Here is a 25,213-nt window from a genome sequence, read left to right on the forward strand (position 1 = left end):
CTCTGGGGTTGTGGCGCTCATCTTGCATTACTGGCCGAGGGAGCCGGCATATAGCTTCCGGGTCATGTGGCCAGCATGACTAAGCCGCTTCTGGTGAACCAGAGCAGCGCACGGAAACGCCGTTTACCTTCCCGCCGGAGCGGTACCTATTTATCTACTTGCACTTTGATGTGCTTTCGAACTGCTAGGTTGGCAGGAGCAGGGACCGAGCAACGGGAGCTCACCCCGTCACGGGGATTTGAACCGCTGACCTTCTGACTGGCAAGTCCTAGACTCTGTGGTTTAACCTACAGCGCCACCCGCGTCCCTTTTCCAATAATAGGCCCAAGTAAAATTGGATTCCAGGATTCACAAGACATCTTTAATAGTTTTCCGTAAGATACAGAGGGGAAACTGGTAGAGGACATGCTTTGTCTGCAGGTGGTTCCAGAATCAATCCATGGCACTTTGGCAAAAAACCCTCTGTTAATAGAGCTAAAAAATTCCTCTCTACCCAAGACTCTGGAGAGTAGCTTGCTAGTCTGAACAAACAGTACCTGTCTAGAAGGGCCAAGGATCTGAGCTTGAATAAGGCACTTTAATACACTAGTTCAACACTGGCAGAGTGGGCGCTTCTATTTTCTCCAAGATTCTTCTTTCCTCTGATCTCTAAATGGTTTGCATGTATCTACCTTATGAGTAAATCCTGGAATCTGTTGCCAGAAGCACCTGCTTTTATCTTGTTTGGTAAGGTATTGCAGCAGTCCAAGATAAAATACACCTAGTAGCTACAATTTTTGCCATTGAGCTCACAGTCGAATACTTCCATATCCGCATCATAACATGAATTGGCAGCCTGGCTCAGATCAGATATTATTTAATCTAAGGGCAAAGCGATGCACAATGTTGCATAAAGCCCCAAACTGCCAACTCTCTGAGAAAGTGATTTTGGAACTGTGATGGTGGCTTTCACTGAAAATAAACTAGCTGCAGGGATAGAGACGAAAGCAAACTCTCTACTGGAAACATACTCTTATCATTACTCAGCGCTTTTAAGGAAGCGAACATATGCATGGAATTAAAAACGACGTATCCAACACTGAAAAAAATATGGATGGGATTTAAAATACGGATACTTGAAAGCTACTTGTAAGCCTGCCTTAGGTAAAGGTAAAGGTACCCCTGCCCGTACGGGCCAGTCGTGCCCGACTCTAGGGTTGTACGCCCATCTCACTTAAGAGGCCGGGGGCCAGCGCTGTCCGGAGACACTTCCGGGTCAAGTGGCCAGCATGACGATGCTCTGGCGAGCCAGCACCAGCACAGCACACGGAAACACTGTTAACCTTCCCGCTATAAAGCGGTACCTATTTATCTACTTGCACTTAAGAGTGCTTTCGAACTGCTAGGTTGGCAGGTGCTGGGACCGAGCAGCGGGAGCTCACCCCGCCATGGGGATTCGAACCGCCGATCATGCGATCGGCAAGCCCTAGGCGCTGAAGTTTTACCCACAGCGCCACCCGTGTCCTAAGCCTGCCTTAGGACCAATTAAAATTATAATTATACTCTGCCATTTCCCCTAGCAGTGACTTATGGATAAAATAAGAACCTAGCTAAAACATGGGTAAAGACCACACCAATTGCAAAAAACAATATAAGCATGAATAGAAATATATATATATGGATTTAATTATATATATATTTTTTAATGATTAGTTAAACCATGGGTAAAAACCACACCAATCACAAAAAACAGTATAAGTATAAATAGAAATATATAAATTTAATTCTATTAATGTTTAATTTTTAAAAATGATTTGTGGTTTTTTTTATATATGTGTGTATAAAACATTACAGATAATATATACTGTATTTATATAGTCGTAAATAATTATTGATACATAACACCTAAGTCCAAATGCAAAGGTTCCAAGGCCCCGCCCCCTCCGCTTACATCACCCCGCCCCAAGCGTCACCGCGTTCCCCAGTCGCGCCTGCGCACTGGCTGCTTCCGGCCTGCGCTCCGTTGCCATGGCGGCCGGCCTGAGCGGAATGTTCGGGAACCAGGGCCCGGTCCCTCCTCCGCCGCCACCGCCGCCTCCTCCGCCCGTGGCCCCCGGTGTGTCGGGGCCAGCCGGCCTCCTCCCGCCGAACCCCGCGGGCCCGCGGAACCCTAACAGCACCCTCGTGGACGAGCTGGAGGCGTCTTTCGAGGTAGGCCGCGGCGGGCGGGCGGGAGCCGGAAGGTACCATGATTGTAAGGGGGGGGATGAACGAAAGTGAGCGGGAGAGGGTCGTTGCCGTGTCCCTCCCTCGGACGGGGGAGCTCTTTGAACAAGAGGGCTCCCTAACCATAGAGACGGGGCCAATGGTAAACAGAGCTTGTCTGTACTTCCGGTTCCTGTTTCAACAATTCCCGCCTCCCTTTTAATATGGACATGTTATTGCTGTTTCGTTGTTTAGTCGTGCCCGACTCTTTGTGACCCCCTGGACCAGAGCACGCCAGGCCCTCCTGTCTTCCACTGCCTCCCGCAGTTTGGTCAAACTCACGTTGGTAGCTTCAAAAACACTGTCCAACCATCTCGTCCTCTGTCGTCCCCTTCTCCTTGTGCCCTCCATCTTTCCCAACATCAGGGTCTTTTCCAGGGAGTCTTCTCTTCTCATGAGGTGGCCAAAGTATTGGGGCCTCAGCTTTAGGATCTGTCCTTCCAGTGAGCACTCAGGGCTGATTTCCTTCAGAACAGATAGGTTTGTTCTTCTTGCAGTCCACGGGACTCTCAAGAGTCTCCTCCAGCACCATAATTCAAAAGCATCAATTCTTCAGCGATCAGCCTTCTTTATGGTCCAGCTCTCACTTCCATACATCACTACTGGGAAAACCATAGCTTTAACTATACGGACCTTTGTTGGCAAGGTGATGTCTCTGCTTTTTAAGAAGCTGTCTACGTTTGTCATTGCTTTTCTCCCAAGAAGCAGGTGTCTTTTAATTTCGTGACTGCTGTCGCCATCTGCAGTGATCATGGAGCCCAAGAAAGTAAAATCTCTCACTGCCTCCATTTCTTCCCCTTCTATTTGCCAGGAGGTGATGGGAAATAGACCTTCAAAAACTGTAGATTCGGACATGTCCTGTGTGCAGAGCCGCTTTTAGGCTCACATTGGAGGATTCCCCCCCCCCCCCAAGAGCAGAAGAGAATCTTGCCCGTGCAAATCCTAAAAACGCCTTTTCTAGCTCAGGTCTTGCACGCTTGTTCTAATCCAGGTCTCATTAACGTCTGACATTATACGTTTTAAGGATGATACGTTGTTATTGTTGCACATTTTAGTTTTTGATTTTTTTTAAAAAAATTGGGTTTTATAAACAAGAATAATGCTATACAAATAAGTATACCAAGTTTTCTCATGTCATTTGTATATCACAAAAATAGGATAATAAATGTGGGAAGATATCCACAACATATGTTTCATTATTAGTGGTCAATGTATATGTTCTTGGTTCATGAATTGGTTTAAACAATTAGGAAGAAGAAGAAAAGGGGGAAAGTGCTCTGCCAAAGCAAACACGTGATCACTTTGCAGTGTGCGTCGCTTGATGACGGCTTTGCAGTGTTAACTTTCCAGGGAGACAGCTGTTCTGGCCTGTTGCTGCCAAAACAACCAGCTGTCTTCAGAACAGACTAATGTTTGTAAGCTTTGAAGCAGGGTGTCTCAAAGTTGGGCCCCCAGCTGTTGTTGGACTACAACTCCTAGCATCCTGGACCGCTTGTCCTGCCAGCTAAGGATGATGGGAGCCCTAATTTGAGAAACACTGCAAGGCGCCACAAGACCCTTATATGTAATCACACCCTGTTAACCTTTCAGGTGTGGAGTTGAGGCTGCGGCTCCTTTGGACTCCTAGCCATAAATCCTCCATTCACGCACATTTGATCTCTTTATGACAGTGATGGCCAAACTTGGCCCTCCAGCTGTTTTGGGACTACAATTCCCATCATCCCTGACCACTGGTCCTGCCAGCTAAGTATGATGGGAGTTGTAGTCCAACAACAGCTGGGGACCCAAGTTTGAGAAACACTGCAAGAGCTTAACCTCTTCTTTGCTCGCTTCGAGAAGGAGCCAGCTGAGACGCCGGTATTACAGCCACCAGCCCATAGGGGCCCCTCATTCACGGTAGAGGAACATGAGGTGAGACAGGTATTGAGGATGGCGAATCCGAGGAAGGCGGCTGGACCTGATGGCATCACTGGAAAGGTGTTGAAGGGCTGTGCGGATCAGCTGGCGAGGGTCTTTACTAAGATCTTCAATAAGTCCTTACACCAGTCTATTGTCCCACCCTGCCTGAAGTCGTCAACTATTGTCCCTCTGCCTAAAAAATCCACAATCAGTAGTTTGAATGACTACAGACCAGTTGCACTGACTCCAATCATCATGAAGTGTTTTGAGAAACTGGTGCGCCGTCACATTATTTCCTGTCTTCCATCAACTTTTGACAACTACCAGTTTGCATACAGGGCAAATAGATCCACAGAAGACGCTATCACCACCACTCTCCATGCTGCTCTGTCCCATCTGGAGCAGCCGGGGAGTTATGTGAGGCTGCTGTTTGTGGATTTTAGCTCTGCTTTTAACACTATCCTCCCCCATAGACTGGTGTCCAAGCTAGAGGCGATTGGACTCTCCAACTCCACCTGTCTCTGGGTTTTGGATTTTTTGTCAGAACGTTCTCAGAGGGTTAGAGTAGGGTCACATATGTCCACAGCCCTTAGCCTTAACACCGGCTCACCACAGGGTTGTGTGTTGAGTCCCCTGCTCTATGCTCTCTATACGTATGACTGTACAGCCATCTATTCCAGCAACAAAATCATCAAGTTTGCTGATGACACTACGGTGGTAGGGCTCATTTCAGGAGGGGATGAGTCCGCCTATCGGGACGAGGTGGAGCGGCTCTGTGTTTGGTGTGGAGAGAACAATCTGGCTCTTAATACGGCTAAGACCAAGGAATTGGTGGTGGATTACAGGGGAAAAAAGGCGGACATTCAGCCCTTGTATATCAACGGGGAACGGGTGGAGAGGGTGGCGGAATTCAGGTTTTTGGGAGTAACTATCGATCAGGGCATGACTTGGAGCGCAAATACCACTGCTCTGGTGAAGAAGGCCCAGCAGAGAATTTATTTCCTCAGACTTTTAAAGAAGAACAATCTGAGTGAGAGACTGCTGGTGTCCTTCTACCGAGGCTCCATAGAGAGCATTCTTACATACTGTATTTGTGCTTGGTTCTCCAGTTGTACAGCTAGGGAGAGGAAGGTGCTCCAGAAGGTCATAACCACAGCCCAAAGGATTATTGGTCATCCTCTCCCATCTTTGGAAGAACTGTACGGTTCCCGTTGTCTTAGGAAAGCAAACAACATCCTGCAGGATTCATCTCACCCGGGACACAGTCTGTTTGCACTACTGCCTTCTGGCAGGAGATATAGAAACATCAAGTCAAGGACAAATAGACTGAAAAACAGTTTCTATCCAAGAGCTGTGGCCTTTTTGAATGCTGTAACTCGATAGTGTGACCTGGGAGTTTGATGGGTGTTGGTGTGGGTGTGGCTGGAATGTGGTTTGTTTGGTTGTTGTTGTTGTTTTGCTTTTGTTGTTTTTTAAGGGATGGCATCCAATTTCGTTGCACTTGTGCAATGTTGCACTTGTGTAATGACAATAAAGAATCTATTCTATTCTATTCTATTCTATTCTATTCTATTCTATTCTATATGTAATCACACCCTGTTAACTTTTCAGGTTTGGAGGCTGCGGCTCCTAGCCAAAAATCCTCCATGCACGGACATTTGCAAAGCTAAGCAGGGGCTGTTTGGGTTCCATATTGGATTGAGGACCGCTTGTTGAGATTTCCGCACTGCAGGGGATTAGACTAGATGACCCTTGGGGTGCCTTTCAGCGTAGTAAAAAAGGAGAAAAGGAATCATTGCTTGCAACACAGCCTGGATTTTTGGATGACTTTTAAAGTCCCTGCTGGCCCCTATTCCTATTGGCACAGAGTGGCATTGCTCTGAGATCTGCTGCTTTGCGATTTAGCATGTGCAAGCGCCGAAACCCGGAAGTAACCCGTTCCGGTACTTCCGGGTTCGGAGAGGTGCGCAACTCAAAATCACACAACCCGAAGCGCCTGTAACCCAAGGTATGACTGTAGTTTGTAAACAGCACTGTTCTTAAACCGAGGTACCACTGTAGTATCTGTTAGCCCTGAAGATTCAGTTGGATCTCACAATACATGGCCCCTTCCCCCCCCCCATTCACCATTCCCCCCCTTTCTATATACTTCACTATATAAAGTCACAGGAGGAGTTACGTCATTAAGGCAGATATAAATCTCTGTCAGTCGAGGAGAAAGATGTTTCATTTATTGGCGTGTGAAATAAAAGCCCACGAGTTTTTTCCTAGAAAGCAAAAATGCATTTGACGGTTCAGCATTGCTCATGGGAAACAAGAGGAAGCTGTATACTCATAATGGCATGTACACTGTGAATGTCCTTCTGTTTATAGTAATTGCTTTTATATATTTCTCTAATTACCCAGGCTTGCTTTGCTTCTCTCGTGAGTCAAGATTATGTCAATGGTACAGACCAGGAAGAAATTAGAACTGGTAAGCCTGTACCTCCATCTTCATTTTAACTTATATTTTATTTATTTTGCTGCTTTAGTTTTTATCTCTTGTTGCTTTTTTATGATGTTGCTTGGTTAAATGGTTTTTAAATTGTAAGCTTTTTTGAGAGTCCTCTGGAATAATCCAACCAATTATTTTTAATTGCTTAAGGTAAAATAAATTAGATTATGCAAAATCAGTAGGGCTGGAAAGTTGTTCACTCAGTGTTTCCCAAACCATTGGTAGCTAGACCACATCTGGTGCTCCCAATTAGAAGCATATTTTACTTGTGCACATTTTACTGATTATCTTACAGGAGAGCTCCATCAGGGAATCCTGTTGAATATTTATTATTGCCCTTGGGATGATGCTCATACTTACATATTGACATTCTGAGGGACATAGATTGGCAGATGCATCTGATATGCATTGGCTTAAGTTTTCAAGATGTTGTTTAGTCCTCTTTGTGATACAGTTTAAGAATCATGGTGCTACTATGCACTTAAACTCCATCACTTGAATTCTACACAGGTAAAACTTTTTATGCATGTAGTAAAATCACACCTGTGATTTCTATTCAAAAACTGAAGGATTCTTTTTTTCTCTCATCAGAAATTTTGTTTTAATTACTATTTTTACATAACTCTTTTGTTCAAATGGTTATATTTTTAGCAGACTATGTATACAACATGCAAAATCAAGGTTCCTATGTATTCTTTATCAGCCCACTGCCTGACTTTGAACATTCTGTTTTTTCCCTTTTAAAAAAAAGGTTGTTAAAACTATGAACTACTTTATACAAACCTCACTTTTGCAAGTTTTTAAGAATGCAGTAATTTTAGCCAAAAAATTTCACTTTGCTCGTATCACAGTCTGGTCCGTAACTGGTTTGTAAAATTATGAATATTCAATTTTCCTGTGGAATAACTTTGAAATCTTGTTGCTCTCTCTGTGTATTAGGCGTTGACCAGTGTATCCAGAAATTTTTAGATGTTGCACGGCAAACAGAATGCTTTTTCTTACAAAAAAGGCTGCAGCTATGTGTCCAGAAACCAGAGCAAGTAATTAAAGAGGTACGTGTTGGGTTTTCCTCTAGGCTTGAACATGACATCTAAATCTATACACAGTTATGACAAAGTAAGCAGATATATGCTGACTGATACTTTGGTCTTTGATTCAGTCATTTAGTTCAGTCTTAAATGGATAAAAATAATTTATTAATACAATGGAGTTACCGTATTTTTCGCCCTATAGGGCGCACTTTTCCCCCTCCAAAAATGAAGGGGAAATGTGTGTGCGTCCTATGGGGCGAATGCAGGCTTTCGCTGAAGCCTGGAGAGTGAGAGGCGTCGATGCGCACCGACCCCTCTCGCTCTCCAGGCTTCAGGAAGCTATCCACAAGCCTTGGAAGCCCGGCGGGAGTTCCCGCGGGCTCGCAAGGCTTGCGGGCAGCAGCCTGCAGCCCGAAGCACGGGGCGCGCTCCGGAGGGTGCCCCGTGCTTCGCACAGATGTCCGCAAGCCTTGCGAGCCCGGCGGGAGTTGCTGCCGGGCTCGCAAGGCTTGCGGATAGCAGCCTGTTCTGGGGTCGGGGGAAGCTCGGGCTTCCCCCGCCCTAGCCCCGCGGCTGGGGGGGGGGGAATATTTTTTTTATTCCCCCCCCCCCCCAAAAAAAAAAACCGAGGTGCGCCCTATGGGCCAGTGCACCCTATAGGGCGAAAAATACGGTAAATCCACATACAGTTTACTTGGGCAGTAACAGACAGGTGGAGGTTTTTTTTCCTGTCCAAACAATCCCATAACTGTATGTGTTCAGATTAGTGCAGCACAATCCTGACCATGGTTTCCACAGCAGTAAGTCCTGTTGAATTCAATGGGCTTACTCTCAGGTATGTGGGGTTAGGAGTACCGTTTTAGGGAACATTTGCCTTGTGTAGTAGTTTTAGAACTGCTGGGGGAAATGAATCAACTGCAAAATTTGCAGAAAACCTTGGTTAGAGCGTGTTGAAAATTTGTCGTTGGGCCTACGTCCTGAGGAGCATAATTTTAACACTCTGACCACACTAAAGTAATTTATGTTTTAATCAACTCTTAGCAGGCAGACGTTGCTTTAAAGTTGCAAGGTATGCATTCCAATATACAGCATAATTCTTGATGGTAACTAAGAAAAGGACAAATGTTCATTTTGTGTGGAGAGTTAAGTGTAATTGCTGAGCAGCTGAGCTGAGCATCAAGAATGCCCCATTTTGCCTCTGCCATGGTCTCAGTGTTGTAAAGCTAACTGCAGGAATATGGGCAAAGTGCACTAAATACTCAAAATATTATATATGTGCTTGGGGGGAGGAAACATAACTGGATATTGGAAAACACTGTCTTGCTCCAAGCACCCGTCCTGTATGTGTCTTGTCATCCTTCCCTTTTTCAGAGCTTTGTCCAAAGGTTGAAAGTCTATTTCAGAGTCATTAAAACCGCACTTAAATAGTAACTCGTACAGAGGAAGAGATTGACACTTATCAAAATCCCTGTAAGAAATGCATTGTCCAGAGAGGGAAATAGATGTTACTTTTTCTTTTGAAACTTGCATCCTACGAATATTTAAAAAGAATATAACCTCTTGTGACAACAGAAAGGATAGCTTGCCGTGAGAATTATTTCTTCAGTTGCATAGGAACAGATCTTACATAAAAGAGATTCCTTGTTGCTTGTAATTTCCTGTGTACCTGTCTCTCCTGTAGGATGTTTCAGAGCTGAGAAATGAACTGCAGAGGAAGGAAGCACTAATTCAGAAGCACTTGGGTAAACTGCGACACTGGCAGCAGGTTCTGGAAGACATCAATGTCCAGCACAAAAAGCCTGCTGAAATGCCTCAAGGATCCTTAGCCTATCTAGAGCAGGCGTCGGCTAACATTCCTGCACCGCTCAAGCAAACGTGAACAACGCAATGGACTTCCTATTGTCTGTACGGTGCAACTTCATATGGATATTTTTTAAGGTGACGACAAGAAGCATAACAAAATGATGATAAAGCCATTTGCCCATGCAGGGCTCAGAATGGGGGCTTGGTTTAGGTTTTGTACTTTTATTAATCACCTGGCCCAACAAATTACATATGGGGCAGACTCAAAGCAAGCATATCTCTGAGCTGTAAAAATGTTTTCTGCTAAAGAAACGACAGATAGATGTTTTTGAGCTATCACATGGGTGGTTTTGTCGTAGTAATGAATAAGTGTGTTTTTATTTTTTTAAAAAGCCCCAAACTTCACAGGTAGTGTGCCATGTGCCCAAAATATCGTGGCAGATCTGTGGAACAAAATATTGGCTGAAATTCAGAGGGTTACTTCAGGCATGCAGTTTGGGGCTTGTCTGCTTTTGAAATTTGCATTGGTGGTCAGTGGGGAAGGGGAAGGGGCTCTGCTAAAAACAGTAGCTGAGCCTTTGGATGTGCTCAAAATAGCCTTTTGGGTCACTGCTCTTGGTCCTAGGGTTTTTCTTTCTGCTACTGCCTCTTTTCATGGTATAAAAAATTCAACAAAGGGCTCTACAGCACATACGCTTATTTTTTATGTTCCTTCTGCCTAAGGGAGGAGAATCGGAGTGGCCACTTTATTATTATTATTATTATTTTATTTTACAACCTCAATTGCTTTCTTTCATCACAGCTTCCTACGTATTTTTCTTTTGTGTCTCAAGCCATGTCTTTTCCTTTTGTCCCCGGAAGCATGTTGCTCTAAATTATCTCTTCAAAACAGCATCAGAGTTGCTGATCAAGGTTCCTGTTTTATAATGGAAGAACAGAAAATACTCATGACATGTATGTAGCTAGCCACAATTTCTTTAATTTCGTGGATCTGACTGTAAATCAAAAACTACTTTCTCTAGTTTGAATAAAAAAATGATAATGAACCACACATGGGGGGGAAAGTAGTGTACTTATTTTTATTTTGATAGCATCACCAAATGAGCTTCAGGTAATGTTCATTTTTTATTTTGATCACATAACAATAAGTTTGTTTTATATATACAAAGCACCCTCAGCTTATTTTATTCAGAAAATTGTTTGGCTTTCTTTCAAGTACACTGTTTTGCTTCAGACATTTCCCAAAGATTCTGGTTCCAAATGGGTTTGGTAATCTGACATAGTATATTGACATTTCTGGCTGAAATGATAGGCGTTCTTGAATTTGCTTCTTGAAAACTGAACAGTTTGAACGCTAACACTTGGCTTTTATGCTGTATGTATTTAAATGCGACAATCCAAACAATGCAGATATTCTGAAGTTAGCTTGATTTGATGTTAAGGTAAAGACACTAGAAGAACACTATTTCCTAACCGAGGAAAAACATGTTTTGTAATCTGTCACTACAGGGCACAGATGCAGCATGAAATATTGGCACCCAAAGAACCCTAAAGCTGTTGGTGGATGGGCCTTTGGCCTGATCCAACTGGACCCTTCATATATTCTTATGATATAGAGATACAGTCATACCTTGTGTTGCGTCCGCTTCATGTTGCGTCTTTTCGTGTTACTTCCTGCAGCAACCCGGAAGTACCGGAACAGGTTACTTCTGGGTTTTGCCGCTCGCGCATTCAAATACATATAACTTAACTTCTTGTCCTATGTTGCTTTCTTTGTTTACTGTGCTACCTAAATGTGTTTTTAGTGTTTTGGGTTGTAATTCTTTTATAAGCTGCTCTGGGAATCCTATTGAACTGAAGCTGATTAGAAATAAAACATTAAGAGGGGTCTTAAATTAACATAAATAAAATAGTATATACATGAAGATTGGTCATCCATATAAAAAGCACTTATTTATTTATGGTAATATTTCAACCATATGTTTGTTTTAAAAATCATGTTAATTTCCTGCTGTGTCAAATCAAATTTAATGGTTCTCTTACTAACAAACCTCAGAGTTTATGGTCCTTGTGTTATCTTGCTTATCTTGCTCTGCAAAGCACTATATAAATATTTAACATCAACAGTACTATCCGTGTAGGATATTCTATAAATAGTTTCTCTCAGAAAGAGAAGTATTTCGTAAACCACTCCTGATGGCGAGGGTCCGGTTTCTGAGCATCTTTGGGTTCTGATGTTTCATTACTTTGCAGCCTGAAGAGAGAAAAAAATACAAATAAAAAATATGAGTAAAAAATGAGTTGGAAGGTACGAGTAATCAGAGGTAGCAGTAACTGGCACTCTGTGTAACTAGCATTACTATGTAATATTGCCCGTGAACTGATAATCACTTGGAAGAGAGAAGTTTGCATTTTGAGTCCTGGCCACAGTCATGAGTGGAAGAAGAAATGGCTGCAGAAGGCAAGAGTCCTCCCTCTATTCCAAAATAACACTCTATTCCTAACTGCCAGTTGCCCCGGGACTTCAAAATCGGAAAGGAAGTGTATGCCGGGCACATCTCTTGACAAAGAGGGCTGTTTTTTAAAATGAACACCGACACAATATTGTTGCAATCTTGTAAGCCAATTTAGGGACCATACAATCAAAAGGCAAGTCAACTCATCAAAATACATGCATAAACAAGGACTGGAAGAAGGGTTTGGCAACTCAAGATATTCCACAAAGCAGTCTAGCTCCACCAGGTTCGCTTTGGCTTGATGTTCAAGCTACTGTACGTTGAAATATTCCAGAGAGCAAATCCCGTGAAATGAAGAAGGTACGCTGAATGTTCAGCTTGTCTTCAAAAATGACGCAAGAAATACAGACGTGAGGTTTTACTAAAGCAGCTTTAATATAATCTGTTTTCTGTCAGCAACTTCTTACGCACTGACATCTTTATTTGAATTTTGTATTCTCAAAATATGTAATATATCTGTGCATACAGCAGGAGCTAAGAAATAAATTCTGCCACATCAAACCACTATCCTTGTCAGAAAAACCTTATACCAGGAATTATCTTGATCTAAAACGCCACCACCAATGAAATTAAATACTGCATAGGTTGTAATCTTGCTACCTCCTATTTGTTAAAAGATACTGCTATTTGCATAGGCCTTAAGTTACATTTAAGAGTTGCACTCTTGTCTATTCTGACATCCATTGATTTCAGGAAGTCTACTGAGAGCATGACATAATTGCTTGTTCCCATTTCTTCATCTAGGTCACATAATATAAAACACCCATAAAGGTCAGTCCTAGCACTTCAGAGCTCGCTTGAGTCTCTAGGAAGTTGCTATGGTGAGGAAGACCCAAACGCTCAACACTCACACAAACCTTGTGTGGTTTGGGGACGGTAGCCATTAAACAGGTGCTAAACAAGCCTATTTTGCTGAGAAACATGTCTTTCTAAATAAGCTGACAAACTTTGTGACTATTTCGTTTCCTTTATTCCTGTTTACTCTCTCATCATCGTTTCTATTCTTCCCCAAACTTCTAGAGCTCCACTTGGTATTTAGCAACAGATTCTAGGCACTGCTGAACTCATTTTACAGGAAGTAACATTTTTGGTCCGCACGACTCATTTTAGAGAGCACAGAATCTTAAGAATTGGAAGGTGCAGATGGCCATCTAGTCCAACCCCCTGCGATGCAGGAATCTCAACGAAAGCATCTATGACAGATAACCACCCAACCTCTGCTTAAATGCCTCCAAGGAAGAGGACTGCACAACCTCCCAAGGGAGCTGTTCTACTGTTGGAACAGATCAGAACGATGTTTTGTTATTGATGAAGTCTAATAATACTTTAGGGGACGCGGGTGGCGCTGTGGGTAAAAGCCTCAGCGCCTAGGGCTTGCCGATCAAAAGGTTGGAGGTTCGAATCCCCGCAGCGGGGTGCGCTCCCGCTGCTCGGTCCCAGCGCCTGCCAACCTAGCAGTTCGAAAGCACCCCCGGGTGCAAGTAGATAAATAGGGACTGGCGGGAAGGTAAACGGCGTTTCCGTGTGCGGCTCTGGCTCGCCAGATGCAGCTTGTCACGCTGGCCACGTGACCCGGAAGTGTCTCCGGACAGCGCTGGCCCCCGGCCTCTTGAGTGAGATGGGCGCACAACCCTAGAGTCTGTCAAGACTGGCCCGTACGGGCAGGGGTACCTTTACCTTTTATAATACTTTGGTTAAATGAACAGTAGTGACTCAGAAGTAAATACCAATGGGTTCAATAGGGCTTTACTTTCAAGAGGAATGGTATAGGATTGTAGCTTCATTATATAGGATCACATCAGTACAGACTGATGACTTACCTTGGGGCTGGCTTGGTCTCCAAGGCTTGTACTGATGGATAGCACACTCTGACACAGCCAGGATTCTGATCCAAACTTGTCGATTTTGTAATCTGGGGTGGATTTCTCTTCGGCCTCAAGTCACCACTCAGAAAGCTTTTTGCATAGGAAGCTAAATTCGGAACGCTGACAATGCGGCTGGGAGCTTCATTCATTTTCTTCTTCTGCTTTATGAGGAGAACAGAATTGCGTATCTCATTATTATTAATATTTAATACAATGAATTAATATGCCGCCCTATACCCAGAGGTCTCAGGGCAGTTCGCAGAATAAAATAAAAATATAAAACCACAAGCAAACTAAAAACAACAACCCAATAATACCACCACCCCTGCAAAAAACCCCACATTTTAAAAGGGCATAGGATGTCAACCAAGTCAACCAAAGGCCTGGTTAAAAAAGAATGTTTTTGCCTGCACCTAAAGTGTAGGGATGCGGGTGGCGCTGTGCGTAAAACCTCAGTGCCTAGGACTTGCCGATCGTATGGTCGGCGGTTCGAATCCCCGCAACGGGGTGCGCTCCCGTCTTTCGGTCCCAGCTCCTGCCCACCTAGCAGTTCAAAAGCACCCCTAAGTGCAAGTAGATAAATAGGTACTGCTTTATAGCGGGAAGGTAAACGGCATTTCCGTTCACTGCGCTGGTGCTGGCTCGCCAGAGCAGCTTCGTCACGCTGGCCACATGACTCGGAAGTGTCTGCAGACAGCGCTGGCTCCCAGCCTCTTAAGTGAGATGAGCGCACAACCCTAGAGTCGGACACGACTGGCCCGTACGGGCAGGGGTACCTTTACTAAAGTGTATAATGAAGGCGCCAGGCAAACTTCCCTGGGGAGAGCATTCCACAGGTAGGGAGCCACTGCAGAAAAGTCCCTGTTTTGCCACCCTCCGGATCTCTCAAGGAGGAGGTACACGAAGGAGGGCCTCAGAAGATGATCTCAGTGTCTGGGTAGGTTCATACGGAAAACGGTGGTCCTTGAGGTATTGCGGTCCTGAGCTGTTTAAGGCTTTTTAGGTCAAAACCAGCACTTTGAATTGGGCCCGGAAACTAATTGGTAGCCAGTGCAGTTGGACCAGGACTGGTGTAATATGCCCAAACCGCCTTGCTCTGGTGAGCAACCTGGCTGCTGAATAGCTAGTATTTCTAAACTGTCTTCAGAGGCAGCCCTTGTTTCCTTGTACCTTAGGCTTTCTTGTCATTGAATATTATTAAAATAGGTTGTACCCTCTCCCCAAACCCAACTTCTCTGCTCAGAATGTTCAAGCACATACGTTCTTCAGCAATATTTACAACAGCCCAAGAAAGTAGGTCAGTTTTATCATTCCCCATACAGCAGATGTGAGATTAAGGCTGGGAAACTTGCCAAAGACTACCTCATGAGTTCATGGCTGAGGGAAGATTGGACTTGGGGACTTCCCAGCTGACAGTATTTATTGGTTTCATCAATATGGAGACAGATGCCTGATATTGTAAAATAATGAGTTGCATGCAACTTAGGTCCATTAATGTCAGTGGCTCTACTCAGAGTAAAACTTCATTTACTAACAACCCATAATGTGTATCATTCTTTATTGCCTGGCATTAGGCATATACCATAGCAAAATATGGCTATGAATCCATAACTATTGGGTTGCACCCAATCTAATCACTCTGTGAAAGGAAAGAGATATGTGCTCAGAAAACAGGCAGTTGGCTGCAGCTCTATGCAATTAATATCCAATGCTACTCAAACTCATTGTCTGTTGATTTCAAGGGAAAGTATCACCCATGGCCTTTAATATTATCTAGGTATTTAATCATTTAATAGACTTTTGTTTGTATTACCTTTGCAATAGGAGTCAAACACGTAGTTGGGTTTGTGTTAAAAGAAAAGGACCGGTTGCGACATGGTTCTGTACTGGGCAAAAGTGAATGTTGAAGTTTGCTTCCGTCCTGTCAAGGAAAAAACATGTGCTGGTTATATAGACCCTCAGCTTGAATATTATTTTAGAGCGCTTAAATCAAAACCCCTGAAGAAGTCTGAACCGAAAAATGAACACAGTCTGAAATGATTAAAGAGGGCACGTGCTGCAGTGAGACCTGGCAACCAAACCCTGTGTTGTGGGTGGTACGTTTGGATAGCCACAACACCCGATTGGTAGGTCCCTTGATGCTGGGTTCAATCAGGCCAATGGGATGCAGGCTAAATGGATCAAGGGACCTATATATACCTATGCACGTGACCCAGAGCTTCCTCTTTCGGCTTGTGCATCGGAACACCCGCCCACCTCTCCCTATATTTAGGGCTTGTGCGCTTGACCTTGCTATGCCGTCGTGTGTCGTCTGTCATTGGGACAGGGGCATGGCAGGAATTTTCCCCACTTGGCTGATTGGCTGGTGCCATTTGGGTTTCACCTGCCATGTAGCAAATCGTCACAACTTGTAAGGTTGCGGATAAGCTCTGGTTCAGGTGATAGGGATGGGAGAACGCTCTCGCCATCCCTATGTGAAGGGTATTCCGTTAAAGGAATCCAGGGACTTGATGGTTTGGTCAACCCCTGTGAGGGGGTTGTGCCCGTGCCTGAGTCCAGGGGGGCATTTGGGTGGCGGAGATAGCCTGTTCCCAGCTTTCCACCTATCCAGTTGTTCACCCTTGGCTGACCTATGCTGGTGCCCTGGGTCAGTGCTATCTGCAACGGTGCAGGGAGCTAGTTGAACCAGAGCCTATGCAACCAGTCACTTTCTGTAATCCATAAAGTTGTGGCCTAAATTCTGCCAAAAACCAAACCAAAATTTGAGTCTTGTGTGAATTTATTTAAGGGGGAGTTTTAAAGGTCTGAACTTGCAAATCCTGAATGAGAGTAGGGCAAACTGATAACAGAAATACAGAGCTGGGTGTTGAATGGAAAATTGAGGAGCACAGATTATTGCCTTCAAGTACACAGCTGGGCCTGTTGCACGGGGGTTAACAGAGGAGATCTGCTATGTACTGAAGCCTGGGCCAGCAGGGGGATACTGTAGATAGTTATGCAAATGAAGGATCGAAAGTGACATTCAGTGATTGGCTAGTTACAGAAAATGGTTACTGTTGCATTCTAGTGGAGCTCTATATAAGCAGGCTGACTGAGCTCCTCAGTTCAGTTCTGTTCCAGCTTACAAATAAAGAGCTGCTTTGGAAGAATCGCTGTGTCGTCTGATATGTTCGCCCACAACTTAACAAGATCTATTCCTTCTCTCCTTCCCCCACTTTTCCATCATTCCTTTGGGCAAGAGTAACTTCTGGAGTGAAGAAGGAGGCAACTGGGTGGATGGGTATACAGGAAGTGTACACTGTATGAGTGGGATGGTGCAAAATGGGACCAGCTGAGCCCTTTGTCAATTCTTCCTATAGGAGGATGGCTCATGCCTGAAATTACTATAATTAAATTGGGGGTGGAAGGCGGAAATAGTGTTATTCTGAAACTGGAAAATCTTTCCCAAATCTTTCAACTTGATCGCTATGGAATAGCATCGTGCTGAAGTTTGAAGTTGTTTGGGGTTGTGGCCCAGCCAAAGGTCAATTTTCAAATGCCCTTGATTTCAATGTGAAAGATTTAAGCAACTGCTTCAATGCTTCCACTGAAATCAAGGGGTCTTGAAAAATGCTTCCTATTGTCCTTCCAATGGCCAGGATCCATGTGAAATTCTGAAGACGTAAAAAAAACCGGGAGAATATTAAATAAGCAGCTCATTTGAGTTTTAACACCTGTGGGGATTCCTCCCTCTCACTTCTCCTAATAACTCTAAAAAATTAAGATTGTTGTGTTGTTTGCAAGCAGGGCATTCAAAGTAATGTAAAGTTGTTATGTAAAGGAAGTGAATAAAGCATATCCAAAGTGTTAAGTTGTGAGTGAACATATCAGACGACACAGCGATTCTTCAAACAGCTCTTGTTTATTCACAGGCCAGAATAGAACTGAACTGAAGGGTTCAGTCAGCCTGCTTATATAGAGCTCCAGTACAACGTAACTGTAACAATTTTCTAAAACTATCCAATCACTGAACGTCACGTTTGATCCCTTATTTGCATAAATATCTACAGTATCCCCCTGCTGGCCCAGGGTGAGAAATTCAGTACATAACACAAAGCAATACCTTTCATCACAACCTTTTGGAAAATAGCTGCTTTATAGCATGTACTGTGAGTATTTTCTGGATAAAATCTTACCATTAATTCCTTGATCATCTCTTCTTTTTCATGTAATTTATCCCGCAGGCAGCCTATAAGATGTAGGTCTTCCAGCCTCGGCTCCCTCTTTCGCTCCCTCTCTTCTAATTCTTTAAGTCTGTGTCAATTACAGGATGAAAAGCACTTGAGGAAGATCGCAGAACGCAAGCACAAAGTCATATATTATCAAAAATCACCATACATTAACATGTTCACTAGTCCAACACATATTGCACACTTAGGCACGTAGAGCCACATACTCGTTTTCCAAGGAGACAATCTTCGCATGAAGTAGGCCTTGCGAACTACTGAAATCAGACATCATGCTTTGAATCTCCTTGCGGTGTTCTTGTTCCAAGATGTCAATTTCCCTTTTATGTTTGATTCTAAGGTCCTCTTCCAATAACCTTAAAAGGTGATATCAAAATGTGTAATAAAAATAAATATCAAGGACACAAATGTTCAACATGCCATAGTGGCTTGAAAATGAAATATGAAACATTCCATAGATCAAGTGAGATTTCATGAAGTATGATTGACATTTCATTTCACAGCTAAACTATGCAATGAAATGTTCAGGCTGCAGCACATTGTGTGTGTGTGGGGGGGGGGGGAAGGCTCTTCATTTGGAGAAGAGGAACTGAGCATTAGCTCAGCAATGCTTCTCTACTGCTGCAGTCACACTGGCTGTGGGTGATCTACACAAAGAAAACTGCCAAGACGGAGCGAATCTTTGAAAACTAGAGTGTTGCGAAGGAAAGCAGAAACACATTTGCTTCATTCTTCCTTTTATTCCACATCTCACTTCACATCACATTTGAATATAGGTTTGGAATGGCACATGGGGAGTGATTCATAAAATAAACAATAGGTCCCATTGCAAATGCAAAATAAATAATAATAATAATTTATTACTTATACCCCACCCATCTGGCTGGGTTTCCCCAGCCACTCTGGGCGGCTTCCAACAGGAGATTAAAAATACATTAAAACATCAGTCATTAATAATAATAATAATTTTTTTTATTTATATCCCGCCCTCCCCAGCTGAAGCCAGGCTCAGGGCGGTTAACAATAAAACAGTACAAAGGTACAGCACAAACAACACTCTAAAATCATTCATTATAAAATTAATTCAAATCAAGCCACTGGCAACCATTGGGCCAGAGCTCCGCAAAGATTGCCGAAGGAGGGAGTAGGCTGTGCCCTGGCCAAAGGCCTGGTGGAACAGCTCTGTCTTGCAGGCCCTGCGGAAAGATGTCAAGTACCGCAGGGCCCTTGTCCCTTGTGACAGAGCGTTCCACCAGATTGGGGCCACAGCCGAAAAAGCCCTGGCTCTGGTCGAGGCCAGCCTAACCTCCCGGTGGCCCGGGACCTCCAAGATGTTTTTACAGTGGTGCCTCGCGAGACGAAATTAATTCGTTCTGCGAGTTTTGTCGTCTTGCGATTTTTTTCGTCTTGCGAAGCACGGTGTCGGGAAAGTTTTGGAAAAGCTTCAAAAATCACCAAAGTCTTCAAAAACCTCAAAAAAGGCTACCACACCGCGTTCTATGAGTTGCTCCTCAAAGTCAAGTCGCAACTGTATTAACGGTGTTAAGAAAAAGGAAACAAACTTGCAAGACGTTTCCGTCTTGTGAAGCAAGCCCATAGGGAAAATCGTCTTGCGAAGCAGCTCAAAAAACCAAAACCCCTTTCGTCTAGTGAGTTTTTTGTCTTGCGAGGCATTTGTCTTGCGAGGTACCACTGTATTTGAAGACTGTAAGTTTCTCTGTGGGGCATACCAGGAGAGGCGGTCCTGTAGATACGAGGGTCCTAGGCCGTATAGGGCTTTGAAGGTTAAAACCAGCACCTTAAACCTGATCCTTAAAAACTTTCCTAAACAGGGCTGCCTTCATATGTCGTCTAAATGTCAGATAGTTGTTTATTTCTTTTAAAAATATTTTTATTAACAATTTCAACATGCAAACTATCTAAACATATCATATTATTTTTTCCCTCCCCCCTTCAAACCCTCCCCCCGACACTTCCCTCAGCTCCCCTCTCTGATTTCTCAGCACATATTATTCTCTGCATGTTATAAAATTATCTATCTATCATGCTATTAACCAATAAGTTTGTGTAGGTTTATTCAAACCCTGCCAAGGAGTCCAGTTCATTTTGTTGTCATTTTAGGTAATTTGTAAAAAGTTCCCATTCTTCCTGAAAGTCACAGTTGTCCTTGTCCCGCAGTTTGTATGTCAATTTAGCCAGTTCTGCATAACTCATCAGTTTTTCTTGCCACTGTTCTTTCGCTGGGATTTCCTCATTCTTCCATCGATAGCTGTTTATTTCTTTGACATCTGATGGGAGGGCGTTCCACAATATTCTCTCCCTCACACAGGACAAGTCTCTGCACCGGGGCTTGTCAATCTCCCTGGTGTGGGAGAAGTGAATTTTCTTATTGGACAAAATATGGCAAACTGGAGAAACTGCTAAGTAGGACGAAGGAGGCAGGTGCTCACACTTTCTATTCTCTCTGCACCGCTATCACACCTGAATTGCATCAAGAGTGAATATAAACATTGGCCTCTATTGATCCCATCAAAATTTCCAGATGTTTGATACAAAGGGAGATCCAAAAAAACCTGTTTGATATACACCAGCAATTAGTTCCGGGGTGCTAGATGGCTGACTGGGAGCAGCCACCAGGACCACATAACATTAAAAGATCTACATTAGCTCCCAGTACATTTCCAAGCACAATGTGTTGGTGCCAACATTGAAAGCCCTCAATGGCTTTGGGCCTGTACACCTGAAGGAGTGTCTCTGCCCCCATCATTCAGCCCGGACACAGAGGTCCATCTCTGAGGGGCTTCTGGTGGTTCCCTCCCTGCAAGAAGTGAGGTTATAGGGAACCAGGCAGAGGGCCTTCTCGGTAGTGGCACCCGCCCTGTGGAACGCCCTCCCATCAGATGTCAGTAGAATGTTTGGTACCTGGTGGGCGGGGCTTGTGTGTTCTGCTCTGGAATAAGCCCATCCCCTTTTGTGTGTTCAGTTAAGAAGGACCAATTGCCATTTCTTTTCTTGCCTCAGACTTGCCTCACGTTGTTGTATTTCGTTTCTCTTATTATGTTATTTTGTTACAGTCTTCTTTATCATTAAAGCTTGGTTTACATTTACGTGAACCACTTATTTTTCTCAAAGAAAAAAAAAAGAAACTCTGCTGAGGAAAGATGTGGAATATCCTAAACTTGGGTGAGTGAGGGGATATTCCCAGTTTGCCAGGAGGACTGATTTTGTTAATTTAGTGGAAAAGTAAGAAATCAAGGTAACAATCTTTTTGTAAAAGAATGGAAATGGTTTATGGAATATTTACAAATAAATTGTAAACGGATAAGAACATTGGCAGGATTACTGTAATAACCTGCAGTATTATAAGAGTATATATTTGAAGTCGATGAATAAATGAGCAAATTAAGTTAATTTGGATATGCAGAAAATATTAAAAATAAATGTAAGGAACCGCAGAAAGAGGGGGAAGGAAGGCAATGTTTGAAATGTTTAAAAGATTGCAATATTATTGAAATGTATAAAATTGAAAATCATAAAAAATTGTTAATCATCACCCCATATCCACAACAGGGCCTTCTCAGTAGTGGCACCTGCCCTGTGGAACACCCTCCCATCGGATGTCAAAGTAATAAACAATTATACAACTTTCCGTAGACATCTGAAGGAAGCCTTGTATTGGGAAGCATTTAGTGTTTGCTTTAATTTAATTTAATTTAATGTGGGGTACAAGAAATAAATTACTACTACTGCTACTACTATTGGTGTGATAGGCCAAAGTCTTACCTCATCCACACAAAGGATTTTCAGCTAGACCTAAGGCCACATAGTCCTATTCCCACTCTTCCAATGTCCTACCTCAACAATGGCAGTTGGGGACTAGATAGTATTTCTGAAATTAAGGGGGTGGATTGGGCCCTAGGGTGAAAGCGGCAAATATTAGTGGTAAACCTTCTTTGTTGGCTCTCCTTGTCTTGAAGCTGTGCAGACGTTTGTTTCTGTAGTTCCACATCTACGGTCAGCAGATCCATTGTGTCCTTAAGAAGGACATTCTCCTTTTTGAGCCCAGAATTTTCATGCTGACATTTTTCCAGTTCATCTTTAAGAGACTTCATCTGATTCTGGCAATTTTCTTCCTAAGGAAAATAGCAAAAACTGAGGTTTTGCACATTATGGATGTGGACGATACCATTCCATTTAGAAAATACAGAAAAGGATAAAGATCTGTTTTGGAGGTCTTTTGCTGAGTAACAGAAAATAGCTGCACATGTCTATTCAACATGCAGCTGTATGAAATGCCCCTATGCCAGAGATTGTGTCTCTAAATCAGGGGTAGCCATGATGTCCTCTACATATGTTGTTGGTCTACATCCACTATCATCCCTGACCACTGGTCATACTGATGGGAGTTGTAGCTAACAAACATACAGTGGGCACGACGTTGGCTACCCCTGCTTTAAATTATCAGGTATATTCAATGATTCCAGTGCAGAAAAGGATGTGGTAATGGACACAGGAGTCTGCTTCCTGAGAATCTGAGCTTTCATTTAGCAAAAAAAGCAGACTGTTAGCCCTTATAGAAGCGATGGTCAGGCTTGAAAATGTGGCTGCAGGCAATCGCTGGCAAAATCCATGCAATTTCTAGTGCTTAGCGTTCTCTATGGCTTCTTGACTCTCTCACACAGTGGCAGCAAATATATCTAGGGGAGCACATAAGGGGCAAAGTATACTTCTAGGAGGGACACGGGCAGCGCTGTGGGTTAAACCACAGAGCCTAGGACTTGCCGATCAGAAGGTTGGCGGTTCGAATCCCCGCAACGGGGAGAGCTCCCGTTGCTCGGTCCCTGCTCCTGCCAACCTAGCAGTTCGAAAACACATCAAGGTGCAAGTAGATAAATAGGTACCGCTCCAGAGGGAAGGTAAACGGCGTTTCTGTGCGCTGCTCTGGTTCACCAGAAGCAGCTTAGTCATGCTGGCCACATCACCCGGAAGCTGTACACTGGCTCCCTTGGCCAATAAAGCGAGATGAGCGCCACAACCCCAGAGTCATCCACAACTGGACCTAATGGTCAGGGGTCCCTTTACCTTTTTGCCAATAAAGGCTGAATGAATGAATGAGTATACAGGCTAGAGAATTCTGCTCTTGATGCAGAATCTGGGTGACTGGTGTAAAATTTGACACAAGTGCAGGTGGAAACAATCCCAAAGTACTGTCAACAGTGGAAATCTTATTATAATATATAGTAAATATAAAGTACACTGATGGGCTTTTGAACTGAGAACTCTGTTCCTAAAAAAACAAACAGTAGAAGCCATTTAAAATCTTAAACAGGATTTGTTGCAACTGATCAAGAGTAGTTTGTTTGTGGCATCTGGTCAATAGTAGAGAAATAAGAAGTTTGCCTGCTGCTTCTTTGCAGTCATCATAGCCTTCAGTTCCTCTTGGAGTTCTTCCTTTTCTTTATTCTTTATCTGTTGCTCAGATAGCTCCCTTCTCAGAGATTCTAGAAACAAACGCAAACATGTGAAGAAATGCAGGAAAGCTCTTCTGAAACAGGGAGAAAATTTTAGGTACTAGTATCCCAGTAAGTGCTAAATGGACATCAAAGGAGCAGAGAACAATGTTATGTACACATGTGCATGTGCATGTGACTGGATCTCTTCCAATCATAGAATTGGAGAGTTGGAAGGAATCCCAAGGATCATTTAGTCCAACACCCTGCAATGCAGCAACACGTGGCTCAGTTTAGTGAACCCAGATGGATATGTGCATCCAAACACACCTCTGTATCGATGCTGCCTGAGTGAAGCTTGTTTGTGCACATAGATCTCTCTTTCTGCATCAGGACAATTATATTAGGGCTGCACCCATTATTATTATTATTAGTAGTAGTAGTAGTACCGTATTTTTCGCTCTATAGGACACACCCAACCATAAGACGCATCTAGTTTTAGAGGGGGACAACAAGGGGAAAAAATCTCTCCCTCTCTGCGCAGCGCTCCTTCAGCGAAGTGACAGGAGAAGCGGAGCCCCTTCCATTTCTCCTCCCACTTCGCTGAAGGGGTGCTGCGCAGAGAGGGAAAGCTGTGTAGTGCCTCTCCAGTTGCGAAAGCAATGCGAAGCCATGGAGCCTGCATTCACTCCATAAGACGCACACACATTTCCCCTTAATTTTTGGAGGGGAAAGGGTGTGTCTTATAGAGCGAAAAAAATACGCTAATTCTACTAAACAAAAGCTGCCCTTTGGAGGATAAGCCTTTTCTCCAAAGTCACTGGGCTTCCTTGAGGCCACTTGTTTGCTGTATAATTGTCATCCCTCCCTCTCTTGCCAACAGGGAGATAATCTGCCTGCCGTACATCACACTGCAGACCCGCTCCTGAAAACTGGTGGTTGCCACTTGCAAAAGGAGGCAACGCATTTGCATTCTTGTTCACGCAGCCCTGAAAGGCGGCTGATATGGAGAAGAGGGCTTTTCTGCATGGACAGAAGATTTTGTAAAAGGGGAAAAAAGGACCCCGCCCCAAATTCCGACTATTTATTGACTTGCATAGCTGTAGTTATTATTCACAGACAATTGGTATTTAAAACAACAGCAGCAGCTTCATCAGAGATTCGTTCTGGGGCCTATTCTCACAACCACTTGAACACATTGTGTGAAAAACTTGCCCAAGGTGCTACTTGATTCCACATGGAAACTTTGGCAACTGTTATGTGTTAAGAAGAAGAAGTGGGGAAATGGATGTTTCCTAGCATGGCAGAGAACCAAACCTTCCACGTGGCAATAGTTGGAAGTGGCAGCTTTCCATGGATCAGGATCATGGGCAGGTTTCATTAGTTAAGTCCATTAATTATAGTGGGTCTACTCTGAGTAAAACTTAGTTCAATACAACCCAAGGGAAACAATCGAGTGACTAATTGTCAAGTGCCCTCGTCATTACTAAAGAGACTTGTTTAATGTTGTACCTATCAACAGTGACTGTGGCTTCTGTATCCTCTCAAGTTTGCTCTCCAACTCTTCTCTCGCCTTCTCTTCCAATGCCTGCATTTCTAGGCTGTGTGTCTGCTGTTGGATATTGAAGCCGTCGTTATATTTCTGCTTCCAGGACTCCTCTGCTTCCTGCAAACAAGGAAAAATT

The 25,213-nt window shown here is 43.6% G+C and overlaps 2 protein-coding genes across 2 annotated transcripts in view; one reads left to right on the forward strand and one right to left on the reverse strand.

The window, feature by feature from the left end:
• The first annotated feature begins 1,970 nt into the window (after positions 1-1,970).
• Positions 1,971-10,522, forward strand: MED28 (mediator complex subunit 28). Its single transcript, XM_028744332.2, has 4 exons — positions 1,971-2,190; positions 6,550-6,616; positions 7,577-7,689; positions 9,350-10,522. Exons 1-4 carry the CDS (start codon positions 2,008-2,010, stop codon positions 9,545-9,547), a joined length of 561 nt encoding a protein of 186 aa, XP_028600165.1. The 5' UTR covers positions 1,971-2,007; the 3' UTR covers positions 9,548-10,522.
• Positions 9,616-25,213, reverse strand: part of LOC114604307 (protein FAM184B) — a 76,558-nt gene continuing 60,960 nt past the window's right edge. The window contains exons 12-19 of the mRNA XM_077934414.1: positions 25,041-25,194; positions 23,479-23,579; positions 22,027-22,211; positions 18,288-18,434; positions 18,028-18,145; positions 15,666-15,773; positions 13,808-14,013; positions 9,616-11,725 (exon numbers count right to left, since the gene is read on the reverse strand). Of these exons, the coding sequence (XP_077790540.1) occupies positions 11,635-11,725; positions 13,808-14,013; positions 15,666-15,773; positions 18,028-18,145; positions 18,288-18,434; positions 22,027-22,211; positions 23,479-23,579; positions 25,041-25,194 (1,110 nt within the window). The 3' untranslated portion in view covers positions 9,616-11,634. The remainder of the gene's footprint in view (positions 11,726-13,807; positions 14,014-15,665; positions 15,774-18,027; positions 18,146-18,287; positions 18,435-22,026; positions 22,212-23,478; positions 23,580-25,040; positions 25,195-25,213) is intronic.

This window comes from Podarcis muralis, chromosome 9, assembly GCF_964188315.1.
Source record: "Podarcis muralis chromosome 9, rPodMur119.hap1.1, whole genome shotgun sequence".
Lineage (NCBI taxonomy): Eukaryota > Metazoa > Chordata > Lepidosauria > Squamata > Lacertidae > Podarcis > Podarcis muralis.